General features: G+C 32.2%; 1 protein-coding gene across 2 annotated transcripts in view; it reads right to left on the reverse strand.

Annotated features, from left to right (window-relative positions):
• LOC107162084 (paired box protein Pax-6-like) overlaps window positions 1-17984 on the reverse strand; it is a 59424-nt gene that overhangs the window by 10904 nt on the left and 30536 nt on the right. For both annotated transcript variants that reach the window (XM_015508800.2, XM_015508807.2), the window contains 2 exons: window positions 3327-3524; window positions 3084-3166 (listed from right to left, as the gene is read on the reverse strand). In XM_015508800.2, coding sequence (XP_015364286.1) covers window positions 3084-3166; window positions 3327-3524 — 281 coding nt within the window. The remainder of the gene's footprint in view (window positions 1-3083; window positions 3167-3326; window positions 3525-17984) is intronic.

The raw sequence follows: 17984 nt of genomic DNA on the forward strand, positions 1-17984 counted from the left end.
ATGAGATGTTGTACTTAGAAATCCATGCTCCTTTTCCTGATCACTTGTAGTATTTTCACCCTCTGGTGTATTGACCCTTTTTATGTCCAAATGTAATAGTGTATGGTGTTTTAAACCACAGTTTTTACAAGTCTTTTCATTTGTGCACTGATTCGCACCATGTGTTGTGCGCAAACAATTAAAACATATTTTTGCCTTTTTTGCTAAATTCAATCTTTCACTGGGTTTCGACTTCATAAACGTATTGCACTTGTAAATGATGTGGTTCTGTGTACATATTGAACACTGATTGTTGGTTTGACTATCAGTAGCCAAATGCGCTGTAGTTCTAACGAACTGTTTTGTCTTACCAGCATTGATAACATTACTTACAGTGCTTGGTTTGTATTGTAACATATTCAAGGCTTGTAATCGATTCTCAATAAATCTCTTAAGTTTTGTCCATGTAGGTATTTCAGGATAAGACGCAGACTCGATTTCCCAACATCTTCTTACTTCTGCAGGCAAACGTGTCGCAACGATGCCGATGATGATAGCATCCCACTTGTCTACTGGTTGTTGTAGTACTGATAGTGCTCTTAAATGTTTGTTTGTGCTGTCAAGTAATGACTTTAGGCCCACGGCGGTTTCCGTTTGATGAACGGTTTGTGTCAGTAGTTGTTGAACATGGCTCTGTACAATTAGGCGTTCGTTGTCGTACCTATTTAGTAAGAGTGTCCACGCTTCTAGGTAATTGTCCCCAATAGTTGCCATTGATTCGATGATTTGAGCTGCTGCACCTTTCAGGCTCGACTTGAGGTAGTACATCTTACGTGTGTTGTCGATAGAGGAGTTAGAATGGATGATGGAGATAAATTGGTCTTTAAATGGATACCAATCATCGAAATCCCCTTCAAATGTAGGTATATTAATCGGTGGCAGTCTAAGTGTATTGTTAGAGTTTTCACTTTTTTCAGACACGCTTGTCGCAGCTGTCCGTTCATGTAACCGACCTGTTAATTTACCCTTAGCTTTAACATAGTAGTCACTGACCGTTTCTAAATCCTCTATGAGCTTGTCGATCTCCTCGTCGTTGGCTTCCACTATTTTCAAATCGTAGGCTTCGTTGTACTTACTGAAAGCATCTTCCAGTAAGTTCAACTGAAGTTGAGCTTCCTCATCTGTATAGCGATTAACCACGTCTTCGGTCAGCTTCTCTCGTTTTTTCAGAATGAGTTTGCCTTTGTTTTTGAGCGTCTTAAGATCCATTGTGAATGTATATTACCACGATGCGAATGTGTTATAGGCGAAGGAAACGATAACTACGCGAGCGTAACTACACGTACGGAACTAAACATTTCGAGCGCCGCATGTAAATTTACTTGTGTAATTCTGCAGGTATCGAACGCACTTGTGTACGAGTCGATGCGAATGGATGTAAAAACTGATGGATCCGGCTCGAAGGACCATTAGTGTTTATAGAAAAAGGTATATGAGTGTAAGAAAGAACATGAGGTTTTGTTCTGTTGAATGTCGAGTGTGGACTGTATATTTTTGTATGAAAAAAGTGAAACAGTATGACATCTAATCAAAAAAATGAGCGCGTACTAGCTACTATAAAATATAACCATAACCTTAAAATTATATAGTTAATAAAACTGATATAAAGTACATGATAAGATATGATAATAAGTAATAACAAAGTTTTATCAAACAGTGCCTTTCAAATAAGTACAAAATTTAAAAACCGGTCAAGTGCGAGTTGGCTCGCGCACCGAGGGTTCCGTAGTCCGTACAAACCTGTAGGTATATAAGTAAAAGTTCACCCATCACGACAATCGAGTCATAGTTATGGTATTTTTATTGCAAAATTAAATTTATAACATCAAAATATGGAAAGCTGGAGGATCATAAATACGCGTTCGTGAGGAAAAGGATTAGAAGTTTAAAATTATTTGAAAAAAAAAAAATATGTGATCTAACTAAAAATTTAAGGTTTTCGGAATTTTTCTTTTTATATGTGCGATAAAACATTGCTTCATGCCGAATTTTGAGATTCTAAATCGACTTGAAGTACGCTATAGGTTTTGATTCCCTCGCAAGTAAGTCGCGAGTTTGAAAATATGCGGCTTAAATTGTTATTATTTCTTTCGATTGCGTTGACATAAAAGTTTGATTTTGTTACAGTTTAAAGGTATTATAGAGTTAAGTATTTAATATGAATTTTAATTTAATACCTCAACGCGTTCATGAGATAAGGAGTAGTAACTTTGAAATTTTCAAAATTGTCAAAAATATTTTTTTTAAATATTTTTTTTTTTATATGATGAAACTAAAAAATTACGGTTTTCGTAATTTTTCCTATATCTGTACTATAAAACGTGACTACGTACTAAATTTCAAGATTCTAAGTTCACGGGAAGTACCCTGTAGGTTTTGATTCCCGTGCGAGTTTCGAAAATTTGCGGAAATTTGCGGCCTAAATGGCTGTATCTTTTGATTGCGTTGGCTTAGAAGGTTGATTTTTCTACAGCTTCCAGGGACAGTAGACCTGAGTATCATATACAAATTTCAGTTTGATACCTCCACGCGTTCCTGAGAAAAACGCTCTTGACAGACGGACGGACGGACGGACAACAAAGTGATGTTATAAGGGTTCCGTTTTTTTCTTTTGAAGTACGGAACCCTAAAAATGACGTAGGTAGGTAGTAAAAGTAAAAAAGCTGTCAAAAATATTAATTATATTTTCGAAATAATATAGACACCTTTATAAGGCTCTAATGGATTACTTTGTAAAATTTATTTTGGATGCTATGAGTGTTTTCCATTATTAAAATAGTACCTAATGACAAATAATAATACACATATATACACATACACACTACTTACATGTATTTAAAGATTCTAGAATTCTACAAACTATTGCATATATACATACATAGAAGAATTAGAACGTTCGAAAAGGGACTTTTAAACTTATAAGAAAAACTTTCATGTTGAAATAAAACCGAAATTCTTGGAGTTTGCCAGAAAACTTTTATCTCTCTACAAATATTTTTTTAGCTCTTTTATGCGTACGTAAACAAAATAAAAGTGACGTTTACTTGTATTCTTGCTTCTGGCAATCCGATTTTCCCTGCGAGTCTCTCTCTAGCGAATACATCTGGATAATGTGTCCGTTCGAATTCTAAACATAAACACGTTAAGTTGTATAGGTTATTAAAGGGTTTGTGGAATAAATGCAGATTAGTATGCTAGTATATACTGAATGTCTGAATACCAAATTAATGTTATGTAAACGACTAGGTATATACAATGCCGTGATATTTATGTATTATATATATTACCTTTTTCCAAACTATCTATCTGATCGTTGGTGAACGACGTACGGTTTCTTTGCAGTTTTCTCTTTAGCCTGAGTCGCGCTTGGTCGTCGTCGTTGGCCGATCCGGTGGCTCCACCAATCAAAGAACCGTCGTGGTTGGAGTTATCTCCGATGGACGTGCACGTTTCGTCAGATCCCATACCTCCGTCCAAGTCTAAAACTAATAATTTCGGATATGATTTACTAAAATACATTAGCATGAGAAATTTGATTTAAATTTGCCTTAACAATAATTAAGACTCTTAGCAAAATTGCCATTGTGGATTTTACATATTTTAGAAATTATACAAGATTAATATATATACCTATAGATTAATAAACTTGACTAAACATTGATTTTAATCACTTATAATAGGCAATAGCGTAGTTAGAAGTCACTAACATATCCGAACATGGTAATTATATATTCTGAGGATTGAATGTTTGGGAGGGGGAAACTCCGCTCTCACAAGTTAGATATGCACTTTTGGTATACAGTTCAGTTATTTTACGGAACGCTATAGTTTTAAAGAGTTTATATTTTTTATTTTCCACAATTGCAATTACATAAATTAGGTATATAGCCATATAGGTTTATCGGAAATGAAATTACATTTTAACAAACAAAGGTATAATTGGGTAGTACAGGCATAAAATACGAATTTGTCTGGGTAAAAAAGTGAAATTCGTCGAACTCGATTGACGTGAAAAAGAAGCAGTTACATACGTATTTGACATCAAACGCCGTTTATATTATATTGTTAGACGCCAAAGCTACCGGTAAAACACGATTGCGTACGGTATATATATATATATAATACATTATTAAATTGTATATTACAGTGGTTACTGCTTATTGGATTCTCTGGATGGATTTTTATCAAGAAATAATTAGATACCTACCTAGCATATACCTACCAGCAATATATATTTTTTATTGAACAATATTTTTTCTATTAAATATCCATATTTCTATTATTAAAAATAAATAATAATAGCTGAAAGCTTAATAACATATTTTAAGTAAATGAGTATATATTTGTATAGTTTTCTTGGGTCTTTCATCGTATTGACTCATTCGGTTAAAAGACCCAAATAGTCTGATAGTACCTATGTATAGTTCTACATAATATAGGTATATAACAATTATGTATATTATGGATGCAATATTATATTAGTATATTATTGTTATAATTAGAATATTCTTTCTTGTTTTTCCGTGGTATCCTTTGACCAATTTGAAGGGAAACAAATATGTACTAAATATTATAATACCTATACGTTAAACATATAGAAAAAAGTGTGCATATTTTGGGTTTAGAACACTCCCTTCTCCTCAACTCCAATTAACCACTGTATATAATTAAAATTTATACATAAGTCACAAACTATATAGTAATTACATAGTATACTACACATATTTTATGTTTATAATATATGATGTCCTAAAATGTATTAATAGTAAAATAAATTCAAAATAGCAATTATAATAATTCTACCGAATGGCGTATGCAGATAAGTACACTATCGTAAACGATATGCAATTATTATTATATATAATATACATATTCTAGGCAGCCGTTATCTAAATGTGACGCGAATTGATTTTCCCATTCACAAACGTCTTGTAATTGGTCCCATTGTAAGAGACGGCGTATATTATTTAACTCACAAGTAAAATAGTTACTAAATATGGCGTCGCGAATGTCTCTTCGACTTTCAATTCGTCATTTGTACCGTATACGCAGCGAGTGAATTTTCTTATAATTGAAATGTACGATTTATTTTAAAATTTTACCACCGAAAATAATAAAATAATTTCTGCGCAGAACATTAAGATTATGATGAATTAAGACTGGGAATCACGTAGTAGGAGAAAATTGTCCGATAAGCTACCTATGTATATATTATTTGCTATTAGATGGTAGTTGGTATATTATTATAATAAAGATAGGTTGGTAGGGAGGTATATATAGTGATTTTCTCCATATTACAGCATTATATGCCAATTTGACATTATATATAAAATATAAATATAATTATGTCATAAAGAAAAACACTTTGGTATCAATAACTCGAGTTTAGATTAATTAAATCTTTAGTCAATGTAGTTAAATGTGAACCGAGGTTTAAAGCGTAAACAGAAAGTTCTTTGAACAATTTGTACTAAAATAATAGGTAATATAAAATAATAGGTATTATAAATAATACCTACGCTCGTATAAATATTAAATATATATGATATATGAATAATCACGGATGCTTATTTTAAATATAGTTGTTGAGTTGGTTCGCTCCGATTCCGTAAGCGAGGAGTTAAAAAGTAAAAAGTGGAAATAATAATAATACTAATTATTTTAAAATAAATGAAAATATAAGTATGTATGCATTTTTTAGAAAAATAATTCGATTGTGTTATTTTTGTTTAGAGATTTTATATATGTCGTAGGCATATAGTCAAATCAGGCATTTTATTAAATGCCTAGGCATATAGTCAAAGAATTTAATGTTTATGCAATTTCACTATCCGCCTAGACATTTAGTAAAATGCCTAGTCATTTAATTAAGTGACTAGGCATTTGACTAAATGCCTATTTCATGCCAGGCAAATAATAAAAGAACATTTTGTATTATTTTAAAAATTTAAATATATTTTCTATCAGTTATTTATTGCTATTTTATACATAAAAAAAGCTGTGTATTATTTATTAATATGAAAAACACGTATAGATACTCGTATATGAAATAATATGTTTAATTTTGTGTCATTATGTCAACTATTACTATTGTTTTAAAAATGAAATAATAAAAAATAAATAAAAAGTTATATTATAATTACAAGTTTTTGTTACCTATTACTTGTTGTCACATGTTGTAATTTGGTGGCATTTGCTGGAACATTTAAGATTTTTCTTAAAACACAAGCACCTATTGGTTTGACATTGCCGCTTTCCTGATTGACATTGACATTTAACAAAACCTTGACCGTTGAAAATTGATAAGTTTGCTACTGCTTCACGTATGGACACGTATTTGTCTTTTTGTATTTTGCTGTCTTCTAAACCATTATTTGACACTAGTTGAAGTTCTTCTCTTGAACACCAATTTTTTATTATACCAACTTCTGTGCCAATTTGGTAAACGCCGTTCCGAATGTCTATCACTAACCCATTTATATTTTGACTATCGAGAGGTCCTCGGTCTACTTTTGGAACACTTAATACTATTTGATCACCAACCTCTAGTTCTTTAAATAGTTTTTCACTATTTTCTGCCATTTTTTTAGCTGCTATAGTTTGTCGTTTGTAAGATTCAATGCGGTTAACTTTTATCTGTTTTTCATTATTACATAGCAGACAAATATTTTCAATATCGTTACTATTATTTATAGAATAGCTGCAATTATCATAATGAATATTTCTTTTACATATAGTACATTGGAGTTCACTACCTGATTTTTCACAAACACTGCAGATATTATTTATGTCACAATATTGTAAAATATTTTCAAAATCTTCTTCACTTGATAATTTTTGAATAATTTCGGCAGGTAAGTTTGTAGAACTAAGACCTACCTTCGGTTCAGTGCCAAACAAGGCTCGATATGGCGAACGACCTAAAATTCGATGATGTGAAATGTTTTTTTGCCATTGTACAAAATAAACTCCGATTGACCACTTGGTACTTTTATTGTCTACGACCCAAGCTCGTAACATGTTTTCAACATCTTGATTTGATCTTTCTACAGATCCCTGACTCTGAGGGTGCCGCGGCCGCCCGTGTACTATTTTACACTCAGGCCACAATTCTGCTAATTCTTCAATTATTTTCGCTGTAAATTCTCGCCCATTATCAGATTGAAGTATTTGAGGTGCTCCTTGTTCCAAAAAAATTTTTAAAAGTTCGTGTGCAACTTCGGTGGCTCGTTTTGAAGTAAGTGGTCGAAGATATAAATATTTGGTTGCGTGATCCTGATAGTTCATAACCCATTTAAAATTTCCATCGGGTGTTGATTGGAAATCAATAAGGTCAATTTGCCCTCTTGAATTAAAATCTGCCGATAATATTGGTTTTATAACGACGCCTTTACAAGGTTTTGATTTTTTTTTGTTACAAGTTGTACACAAATTTATAAATATTTGGATTGCTATTCGAGGAATATTGTATTTATTTTTTAAACTCTGCTCAACTTTATCCCTTCCACCATGACCAGTCGCTTTATGACTTTCTTCGATTTTTTCAAAATAGTTTTCATATGGTACAACATAAATAATATTTTCGGTTTTAGTTTTTGGTTTTAAAATAATATGTTTAACATTTCCTACTTCAATCAGATCATATTTACGACATAAATAATATTGGTTTTGAGTTTTAGTTTTACCTGGATTCAATTTCGCATCATTGATTTCATTTAGTGCTTTGTCGTAGTCTTCCTGACTCCATGCCTTTTTTTTATCTTGGTTGTCGTAAATTGATTTTAATTTTTCATAAAACAATACACTGTGTGACATTATATTATATTTTAAAATACAAATAAAAACAATCAAAATTTTAAATATACAAAAAATGTCAATAGGTATACCTATGTTACAATATTACATGCAATCGCGATCACACTACATACGATTTACGTAAACGTAATAGACGTACTAAACTAAATTATTGTACAATTCAATCGCATGTTCTGTATCTTTTTCCGTAACGTCATATTTTTATCGTTATAATCGATAAGATTATAATTTGTCCCACAGTACTCAATATCTATAGATAAGGTTCTCATACAACCTAGTACCAACGTTAATTTTCCAAGGTAAAAACCAATGGAACTTTTATTTTTATTTAATAAGAATATATAGTACTCACTACTCGTACTATAGACTTTACTGACTATACATATATGCTATACAATATACTCGTACCATCATTTATGTCTATCACACCTAATTAGTTATTACCTGAATATATTTATTTTTTATTATTTCATTTTTAAAACAATAGTAATAGTTGACATAATGACACAAAATTAAACATATTATTTCATATACGAGTATCTATACGTGTTTTTCATATTAATAAATAATACACAGCTTTTTTTATGTATAAAATAGCAATAAATAACTGATAGAAAATATATTTAAATTTTTAAAATAATACAAAATGTTCTTTTATTATTTGCCTGGCATGAAATAGGCATTTAGTCAAATGCCTAGTCACTTAATTAAATGACTAGGCATTTTACTAAATGTCTAGGCGGATAGTGAAATTGCATAAACATTAAATTCTTTGACTATATGCCTAGGCATTTAATAAAATGCCTGATTTGACTATATGCCTACGACATATATACCAAACAGACATTATAACGCATTTCTGTAATGTTGGTGTGTACTGTGTGTTATTGTACTACTGTGCAGTTTATCGTAAAAATATTTTATTTTAGACGAAATCGCCTTTGAGACGATTTATTCATATCAGACACCGACATTTTTATTATTTTTATTTTTATCATGTAATATGCAATCTGTACAATTTAGGCACATGTAAGCATATGCGAGAAAAGTAACACAAAAAATAAAGTAAAAATAAAAATAAAAAATATCAGGCGAGAAAGACGTGATTAAAGAAGCCACCCATTAGTGACACTTTATAGAGACACCGAAATATTGTTAAAAAACTTTTATGTAGGACGGCTTCTCTGAAGCTGCAGTGTCGTTATACACAGAGGTAACACGTATATTATGAAAAACGGAAATACTAAACATAGATATCGGGAATCGACTACTTATTTGATAATATATTATTATGTTATATATATCTTATAATGGGAGGTGCGTATTATTCACACCGCATTATTATTTTGGCAATGCAAACACGCACATTGTATATTGTTGTACGTCGTATGATATTTGTATATTATATTGTTTGCGTCGTGACTCGTATTAACTAAAACAATTATTTCAAAGGTCCGAGTTTATGATGTGAAAGACTGCCTATAATATATTATATATATATATACTGCAACTCTCGCGTCCTCAGACCTCTCTCTCGGTATAATAATAATAATACATATATACAATCGTTGCAGTCGCGGTCCATCCCTAAATCGGAGAGATGATTATTACAGCATCCCTTCTTTCTCTCTCTCTCTCTCTCCCTGTAGTCTATATATATACTCACGCTCAAAGACACGCACACTAAAATACGTCGCTGCTCGTTACGCTTATGTGTGTGTGTGTGTGTGTGTGTGTGCGCGCGCGCAGGGGCCGACTTTTAGGGGGTTCAAATTGTTCATTGGACCGCGCGGATCGGCGGGTCGGGTTTGGGGGACGTACATCCCGCGACACAAGGGGTTCTACCGTGTATATATATACATACATACATTTTTTTTCGTCTCCCTATATATATGGTATACGATATAAACCTCACCCGCCATCCTTTTCCGCGCCGATCGCGTCCGTCGTGGAAAAAAGGGCTTTTTTAAAATTTATATATTATACACACGCGATATTGTATACGTATAATAATATACGCATAGCGCGCCCGATCCACACGGAACTCGCGTATATTATAATGTATAACAGCCGGCGTGACAAAAATCGGTCCGGAGGTGTGTGTGTGTTTTCGGTACTAGCAAGGGGAGTGCAGTTTGGTCTATGCGTGTACGTGTCTTTGTACGATTTTCACCACGTACAGTATAACGCACATATGTAATAATAATATATACATGACTATAAATATACGTTATATATATTGATGTTATTATATATTAGGCCGGATCGTATACTGCACATAATATATACTGTCACCGTCATAAACGCGGTTTACACGTTGCGAAAAAAAAATATAAATAAAAACCTCTCGCTAATATAATAACGTACGCGCGCACCACACTGATATATTATTATTGTAAAACCCTTTTTCTCGCAGGACCGTTTAAAAGTAGGTACGTACCACTCTTTTCCTCCCACCGGAACACACAGAGACCCGAACGCTCGGAGTGGTGCAGCACACGTCCGACGTTTTTCGCGGTATACGCAAGAAAAGCTCGTCAATAACATTATATTTTAATCATTTTTATTAGATTTTTTTCACCTTTGTCTTACTTTAGTAGCTATCCATAAAATAGGTATAACATATACCTATATTATGTAATTATTCTTTAATACACATATATTCCATATGAAAACACAATCTAATTAGTAATTATAAAAACTACTGCGAAAACGGTTAGTTTATAACACTACAATATTATTATAGACATACTAAAATAATATGTGTAATCAGATATACGCCAATTGCTATACGAAAAAATTGTTAAGATGCTGCTGATCGATTTTTTACAAGCAAACGGTTGATGACTGTTGTGGCCTATAACTGCAATTATTTTGTGAAACATATAATAACTGTTTATGTCAGGGATAAGTATTTTACATTTTTACCCATATGTACCTATAATAGAGTATATTGGTTATATGGGTACACGCTATACATATAAAGATATAATGTATTACACAGAACGACATTAAGTTTCGGCCGAATTTATCGCATACAAGGACCCGTTTGTATTATGTCGTATAATACATTACAAGATATACCTACGCGCTATGTCGGTTGATGATACGAGGGGGTGCGGGGAAGACGGTATCGCGAGATCTCTTTGGTATAGCGGATTCCTGCCGGTGGGGTTGGAGAAGACTGAGGGGGCGCTAGGTTTTTCACCGCGGGGACCAGTTGTCGCGCCAAACTCTCTGTACACCCACCCACCCACACACACACACACACACACACATATATATATACATTATATAAAGATGATAGTCCTGCAGCAGCCATATATATTATGACGTTGGTGGGTGGGCGGCGCGCGCACTCTGACGATAAGAGAGACGCTCCGGACGACGGCAGTAGCAGCAGCAGCAGCAACAGCAGGAGCAGCAGGAGCAGCAGCAGGAGAGAGGTCGGAGCGAGCGTTTAAAATATATATATACCGTAGGAACGCGTTCGTTCCGTCTTATCGGCAACTTTCTACTCGAACGCTTCCCATTCATTTGGGCGGCCCGTCGGTTAAATAACGTCGCGGCGGCGGCCACGCTCGTTATCACACACACGAGCGCTCGCGACTTTTCCTTTGGTTCCTACTCGCCGCCAGTTTCTCATCCCCGTTTCACTTACACCCGCCATCCATCCACCCATATCTCTGCCGTGTCCTCCTTCGTTCCACCGCCGTGTCTTCGGCACCAACTATATATAAAATACGCGTCCCAACGTTGCCGTATCGGTCTCGTGCTGTATATTATAATATATAGTTGGTAGGTACATATTTATATCATATATACGTCGCACTATTATTCAACCAGCAGATACGTCGCGTGTATATAGGTGGTGGGCGGTAAACAATGTTTTTGTAACCACGTCGTGTGCGAGCAGTACGTCATAATAATATTATATAGTATAATATATATGTGTTCGCTTATCTAGTAGAATAACCGAGCCACCGGCGATGTAGCAGTGTATTATATATATGGCAAACCGAGAGAGTGAGAGAAATTATTACGGTTATAATATATTATATTGGTAGGTAGGTAGATGGGTAGGCATTGCGTTTGCGGTAACGCCCGCCGACGGTATATATTTTATTATATGTGTGTCAGGATTGATGGCATCACCGACGTCGTACTATATATATATATATATATATATATATATATAGGTACGTAATAATATAAAATAAACTATCGCTGTTATCATAACCGCACCGCCGCAGAGGGTCGCCGTATACAATAAATGGATCGCCGTCACAGTGTCACACCGGTGGTGGTTGCACGGCATGCGCTCGTTTCCATATGTAATATTACATCACATATATTATCTGTGAGTGTGTGTATATATTATACAGCTAGTGGATCGCTATCTACGCAAAAGAGCGATATCGTATTATTATAATATTACCATTGTGTGCACAATATTACTATGTATTATACATAAATAGCGTCCTCCATGGTCGTCAAGTCATGTAAAAACTCTCCGTAAATAGATGTATATACCCATTACCCATAATGTATTATAAGCGTATAGATATATTTTATACTAATCGAGCGTGTTACCGCTATCTTTTTCTATCTGCAGCTTAGTTTATGCGAACGAAAAGTATTTGGACGAACCGCTGGCAAACTTTAGCTGCTGAACTATAGGTTAGGTAACTACGACAAAAAACCTGATGGTGTTTGATTTTCGATAGCGCAAAATCGCAAAATATGTAAAGATGTATTATTCGCTTACTATAATAATATATAAAGAAATATTTAATATTGTGTCTACACGTCAATCGAATAATATCGCATCGAACACTGTGAATGTAAATATAAAATATTATAATATATTATTCAACATGACTACTATATAATAGGAAGGTATGCATTATAATGTATAAGCTTTATAGATGTATATATATTAAATAAAAAATATATAGGTACCTATCTAATTGTATGATTTTTTATTTATTTAGCAATGATTTGAATTATGATTGCCACGTAAATATGGAATGTTATATAATAGGTCACTAGGTTAGGTCTATAAAGTTACGACATATTGCATAATATTGTATTGATATATACATATAGGTACATCACTATAGTGTAATATAGTTTTTGTGTGTGATACTGTGATTGAGTAATTCGTACTTCACATTTCACAGTTCCGGTCTTATGTAATAAGCGTCGCGCTTAACTATTCAAGTTCGTTTTATGTGTGTGTAGAATTCGAGGGTATGCTCGTTTGGAAAATATACCGAGAGGAAAATTACAAAATAATATTATAATCTAATCGAATATAATTACGTGACGCTTCGGTCTTTATTATTATTTACACACGACCACCTCGTGCTGATATTATATGCGGTGCGAACTCGCGATCACATTCGTCATGGTTCGTAAAACAAAAATCTCCGAAACCAAGTATAGATTTATATATTATTTTCTATCATTATACATACATATTATATATATATAATTATTTTTGTATATAAATCTCAAACATAATAATATATAATATAATAATAGCGACAGTAGCTTAAGTATATTATAGAGTTGTACTATTGTATATAATTATTATTATCGTCGTACGCGTCCGCGGAGTAAAAATGTATATAACGGCGGGCGCGCGATTAACGACGCTCCAGTGAGCCACACGCAGTGACTCCCGAGGCCCATGCGGTTCTCGATTGGTTGAACACAATGCGATTAATCGGATTTTACAAATACATATATAATAATATTATTTCGTTAATGTTCATGTGATTCGCATTGCACGTCGTCGAAAAGCAGCGCGTGCTGTGCAGTCGTGGTCGTCGAAACAATAACGGTGACGGCGGAGACGAGAGGTCTTTTATAATATTATAAAATATACATTTTATTATTATTATTACTATTATTGTACGCGCATATTGGTGTATAATATAAGCAAAGAAAGAAATCGCCCTCAAGCACGCGCCTTGCTACTATTTAGTATTTACGCGTCCTTAGGTAATCAATCAGTTATAGTGTAATATGTATAGTGTTTAGGTAGGTACCTCATATGTATATATATATATTGCGGTGGGGTATAGAAACATTTGATATTTACGAGTGGGCAACGCACAGTATATTTGTGAAATTTTATTTCCTGCAAGAGTTGCACAGTGGTATATAAAACAACTTGCAGTAAATCGCATCACGTTAATGATATAATAAATTATATGAAGCTATACGAGTTGTCATCATTAGCTAACATTGGTTTTAAGAGTGTATATTTACACAGACTGCTAAAACTTAATTCGTGCATCTATTATATTATTCATAATTTTACATGTATGATATAGTATTACAAGAGTGTGTGTACGAAAAATTATAATATTTGATGTCGAATCGCGCACGCTCCGAATCGTCTATGTACATATATATATATATATATAATATAATATAATTACAGTGTGTACATAATATCATCACAAGTGCGCCGTCGCCTAAGCAGCTGGGGCGGAGACAAGGGACGATGAGACGGTCGTGTAGGCGCAATTTAAATTGTTTTCCGGGAAAGCCGCGAGGCAACGGCTTTTGATAATTTTTAATCGGATTAAAGCGCAGGGTCTCTCTCTCATTCTGTCTCTCTGGTATTACAAAAGCATGTCACAAACAGGAATATCCCGTTAAATAACTGCAACAACGTTACCCTTTTCGGCGCCCGAGGCCAGCAAACCGTAAAAGATTTCCCGCGCAAAACGGTCGCCGCCACTGTCGCACGCGAGCAAGCTTTCTCTTCTCTCTAGCTCTTTCTCTCTCTTACTCAAAGTCGGCAAAAATAAACGAGACGTAATTATTTTTAAACGAATTGTCAAATTCAGAAAGTTACGTTTTATATACACTTTGTTTTTTCACTACGATTTTTTTTTTTTTTTTTTGAGGGGGGCACGTCAACCATTGTGTTTGGTCGTTTGTTCGGTTTAAAACATTTTCCGCCATCGCACTACTACATATTATAACTAATACGAGTATACCGCGGTGAACACGCTTAATATAGTAGGTAGGTATATAATATTAAATACCGTATCATATACACATACACGCACTATGACATCATGTATTACATTGTATACTGTACGGTATTAATTTACGGATGGATTACGTGAACTTTCCGCTGAAATAATAAACGGTCATTATAGTCATAATACAATATAGAATAGGTACCTATATACATGCGTGTGTATTATTTTAACATGATTAATCAGCTAAATATTACCACATAGTGTCATCGCATCACTAAAATTACCTAAACACAGTATAACGGTAGTATAGGTATACATGTATATTGAATAGTGAATAGGTTATGTTTTAAGTATATGACATTGCAAAAATCGCATATACCTATACTAACACGTTCGTTATATTATAAGGTTTCATCGATAACTCGGGCATTTTAAAGAAAATGATCATAAAGTTATACATAGTATAGGTACATGAGATGCTTTAATAATTAATACCTATAATCATTTATTTTTTTAAAACATTTATTTGAATTTATACAAATTGTAATACTATTTACAGTTAGCATGTGTGTATAATATATCATACAAATTACAAAAACCTAAAAGATGATATGAATAAAAAAGTCACGCGGTAGCAACACACAGAATATAAAATATATAGAAACTTTATTCTACCAGAAAATTATTATAAAATATATTATATAGGTTCCCCATAATTATAGTTACCGCAGCTTATATTATGAAGTCCATATCACATATTATTATGGTTTAACATATTTATAAATCATGATTACATTTAAAATAGTTAAATAGGAATATGATTGTAACCAAAGCGAATATTTGGCTTCCACAATAAATGTATTTAACCTTAATAAATGCATAATATTTTAGGTGAGAAACACTTTTAAATACATATAAATCAAATATATATGAATAATATGGAATATACATAGTAATACAATACTATTCATTTAGAATATATAATATATAGATCTAAAAAAGTTTTCAAATTGTTTTTATCAATAATTACGTGATTTTTTAAATTCTGAATTCATCATCTATATAAACATTTAGTTTATTATAACAATAGTTTATAAATACATGTATTATTACAAGACAGCTTGGCAGCTTGTGTTATTCAAAAAACTTGTGTATATTTACCTATTTTTATGTTTGTTAAATTGCATTTATCATTGTTTTGTTACGGACAATAATGTATTAAGAAGATAAGAATAAAGATACCAAATAAAAATATAGCTTGGGAAAAATTTAAGTTCTGAAATGTTTCTGTGGGTATGTGAGGAGGGAAGTTTCAAGAAAATTGGAACAAAACAGGTAAACACCGTGAAAATATCGTATGTATAATAGTGTCGTGTTTTCTCACGCGAGACGAACATACATAATGTACAAGGTGATTATGTAAATTTACTTCCGAGGATGTCGGTAGCAAGGTTTATCGAAGTCTACAAAATGCTACATAGCCATAAGCATAACACTCATAACATTTCAGAGTATACCATTTCCGTATTTCTATATCAAGCGTGCCTCGTTTTACGTGACCTATGATTAATTTGCCTACTTTTTGTTACACGTATAGGCCTAATGTCCACATAAAATTATATAACAGGCTATACTGATAGTAAAATTGAATCAATATTGTTTGTGAATCACGTATTTTATTATGTCGTTTTATATCGTTTTATATATTTATATATATTTTATTTAACCATGAATTAAAAATTGTCTGATAAGTAATATTTTAGGACTTAGTATATCATAGTAAGGCGATACATGTTATAACTTATAGTAAGTACTTAGTACTACTAAAAAAATTAATTAAAAATGTAATTTAAATAAAGGTATACGTATCACATCATTTGATTTATATTGGCACCATATACATATTTATATATACACATAAATTACATATGTATAGGTAGCATAGTATAGTTAATAATTAATAGTTAAAAGTGAGGAGTGAAAACCTGCTACCTATATTGATATAGAATATAATTATGTTAGGTGGTTTAATTCTTTTTAAGTATATAGAAGAGTCTAATCAACTTAAATCGTCACTAAAAGTGGTTGACGACCAAAGTTTCCGTTATTAAAAACATGATCTGTTGTTGGATATTATTAAAGTTTGCGTATAAACACGTCAGAACACAATTATCTCTTCAGCTATAAAATCTCAAGTAAATGCTAAGAACAGTAATTCTTTGGTTCATAAACACGCTTTATAAACTTTAACAGACTACTGATTTGTTGGAGTAACAAACCCTTTTTATAATATTATATCATTTTATATAAAATAATTAAAATTTAAAAATTTTGTATTATACCTACGTCCTACACGTATGAAGTTAATTTTTATAATTTTGTTAATTTTATAGGCGTTGAATACAATAATAATTTGGCTATTTATTTTGTATTGTAATATTGTTAATATCACTTAAATATGAATATATAAATTTAAATAAAAATTTTATGTTATCATTTTTATTGTGATCTTTCATCATTGAACAATAATTAAATTACCAAGATTTACTCATATTAAATACTACTTTTTTTTTTTTGTATATTCTTTGCGTACACCATTAGGTAATATTTGAAATTGAAATATATATAAATATATATTAATTAAAATCATAAGTATTTTTTTTTTTTTTTTTTTTGTATATATAATTTTGCGTACACTATAGGTAATATTTGAAATTAAGTAAAATCATAAGCATTTTTTTTGTTGCTAATATTGAAGTTCTTAGAAACTTATTATAGTATCTCTAATTATGAATAAAGAAACGTATGGGTATTTAATAATTTTTAGTGTATACAAATATTTAGTAGATAATTTATACATTGTACCGTACGGGACCTATAAGTTTGGAATGGTAAGATTTTGTTAAAATAATAAAGCAAAACTATACTTTAATAAATATCTATATCCATTCTATAAAAGTTGAGGATAATGACAATGTGTAAGACTTAATATGAAGAAGCACTGATAGCCATTAAACTAAATTCCAAACCAAACACAAAAAATTATGAGTGATAATGGTTCAATGCGTTAACATGATCGTATTTTCAAACATTGCAGTTGTAATTCCCATACAGCCTGTATGA

The sequence above is a fragment of the Diuraphis noxia genome, unplaced genomic scaffold, assembly GCF_037042655.1.
Source record: "Diuraphis noxia isolate RWA-SAM2 unplaced genomic scaffold, SU_Dnox_SAM2 contig0004, whole genome shotgun sequence".
Classification (NCBI taxonomy): Eukaryota; Metazoa; Arthropoda; class Insecta; order Hemiptera; family Aphididae; genus Diuraphis; species Diuraphis noxia.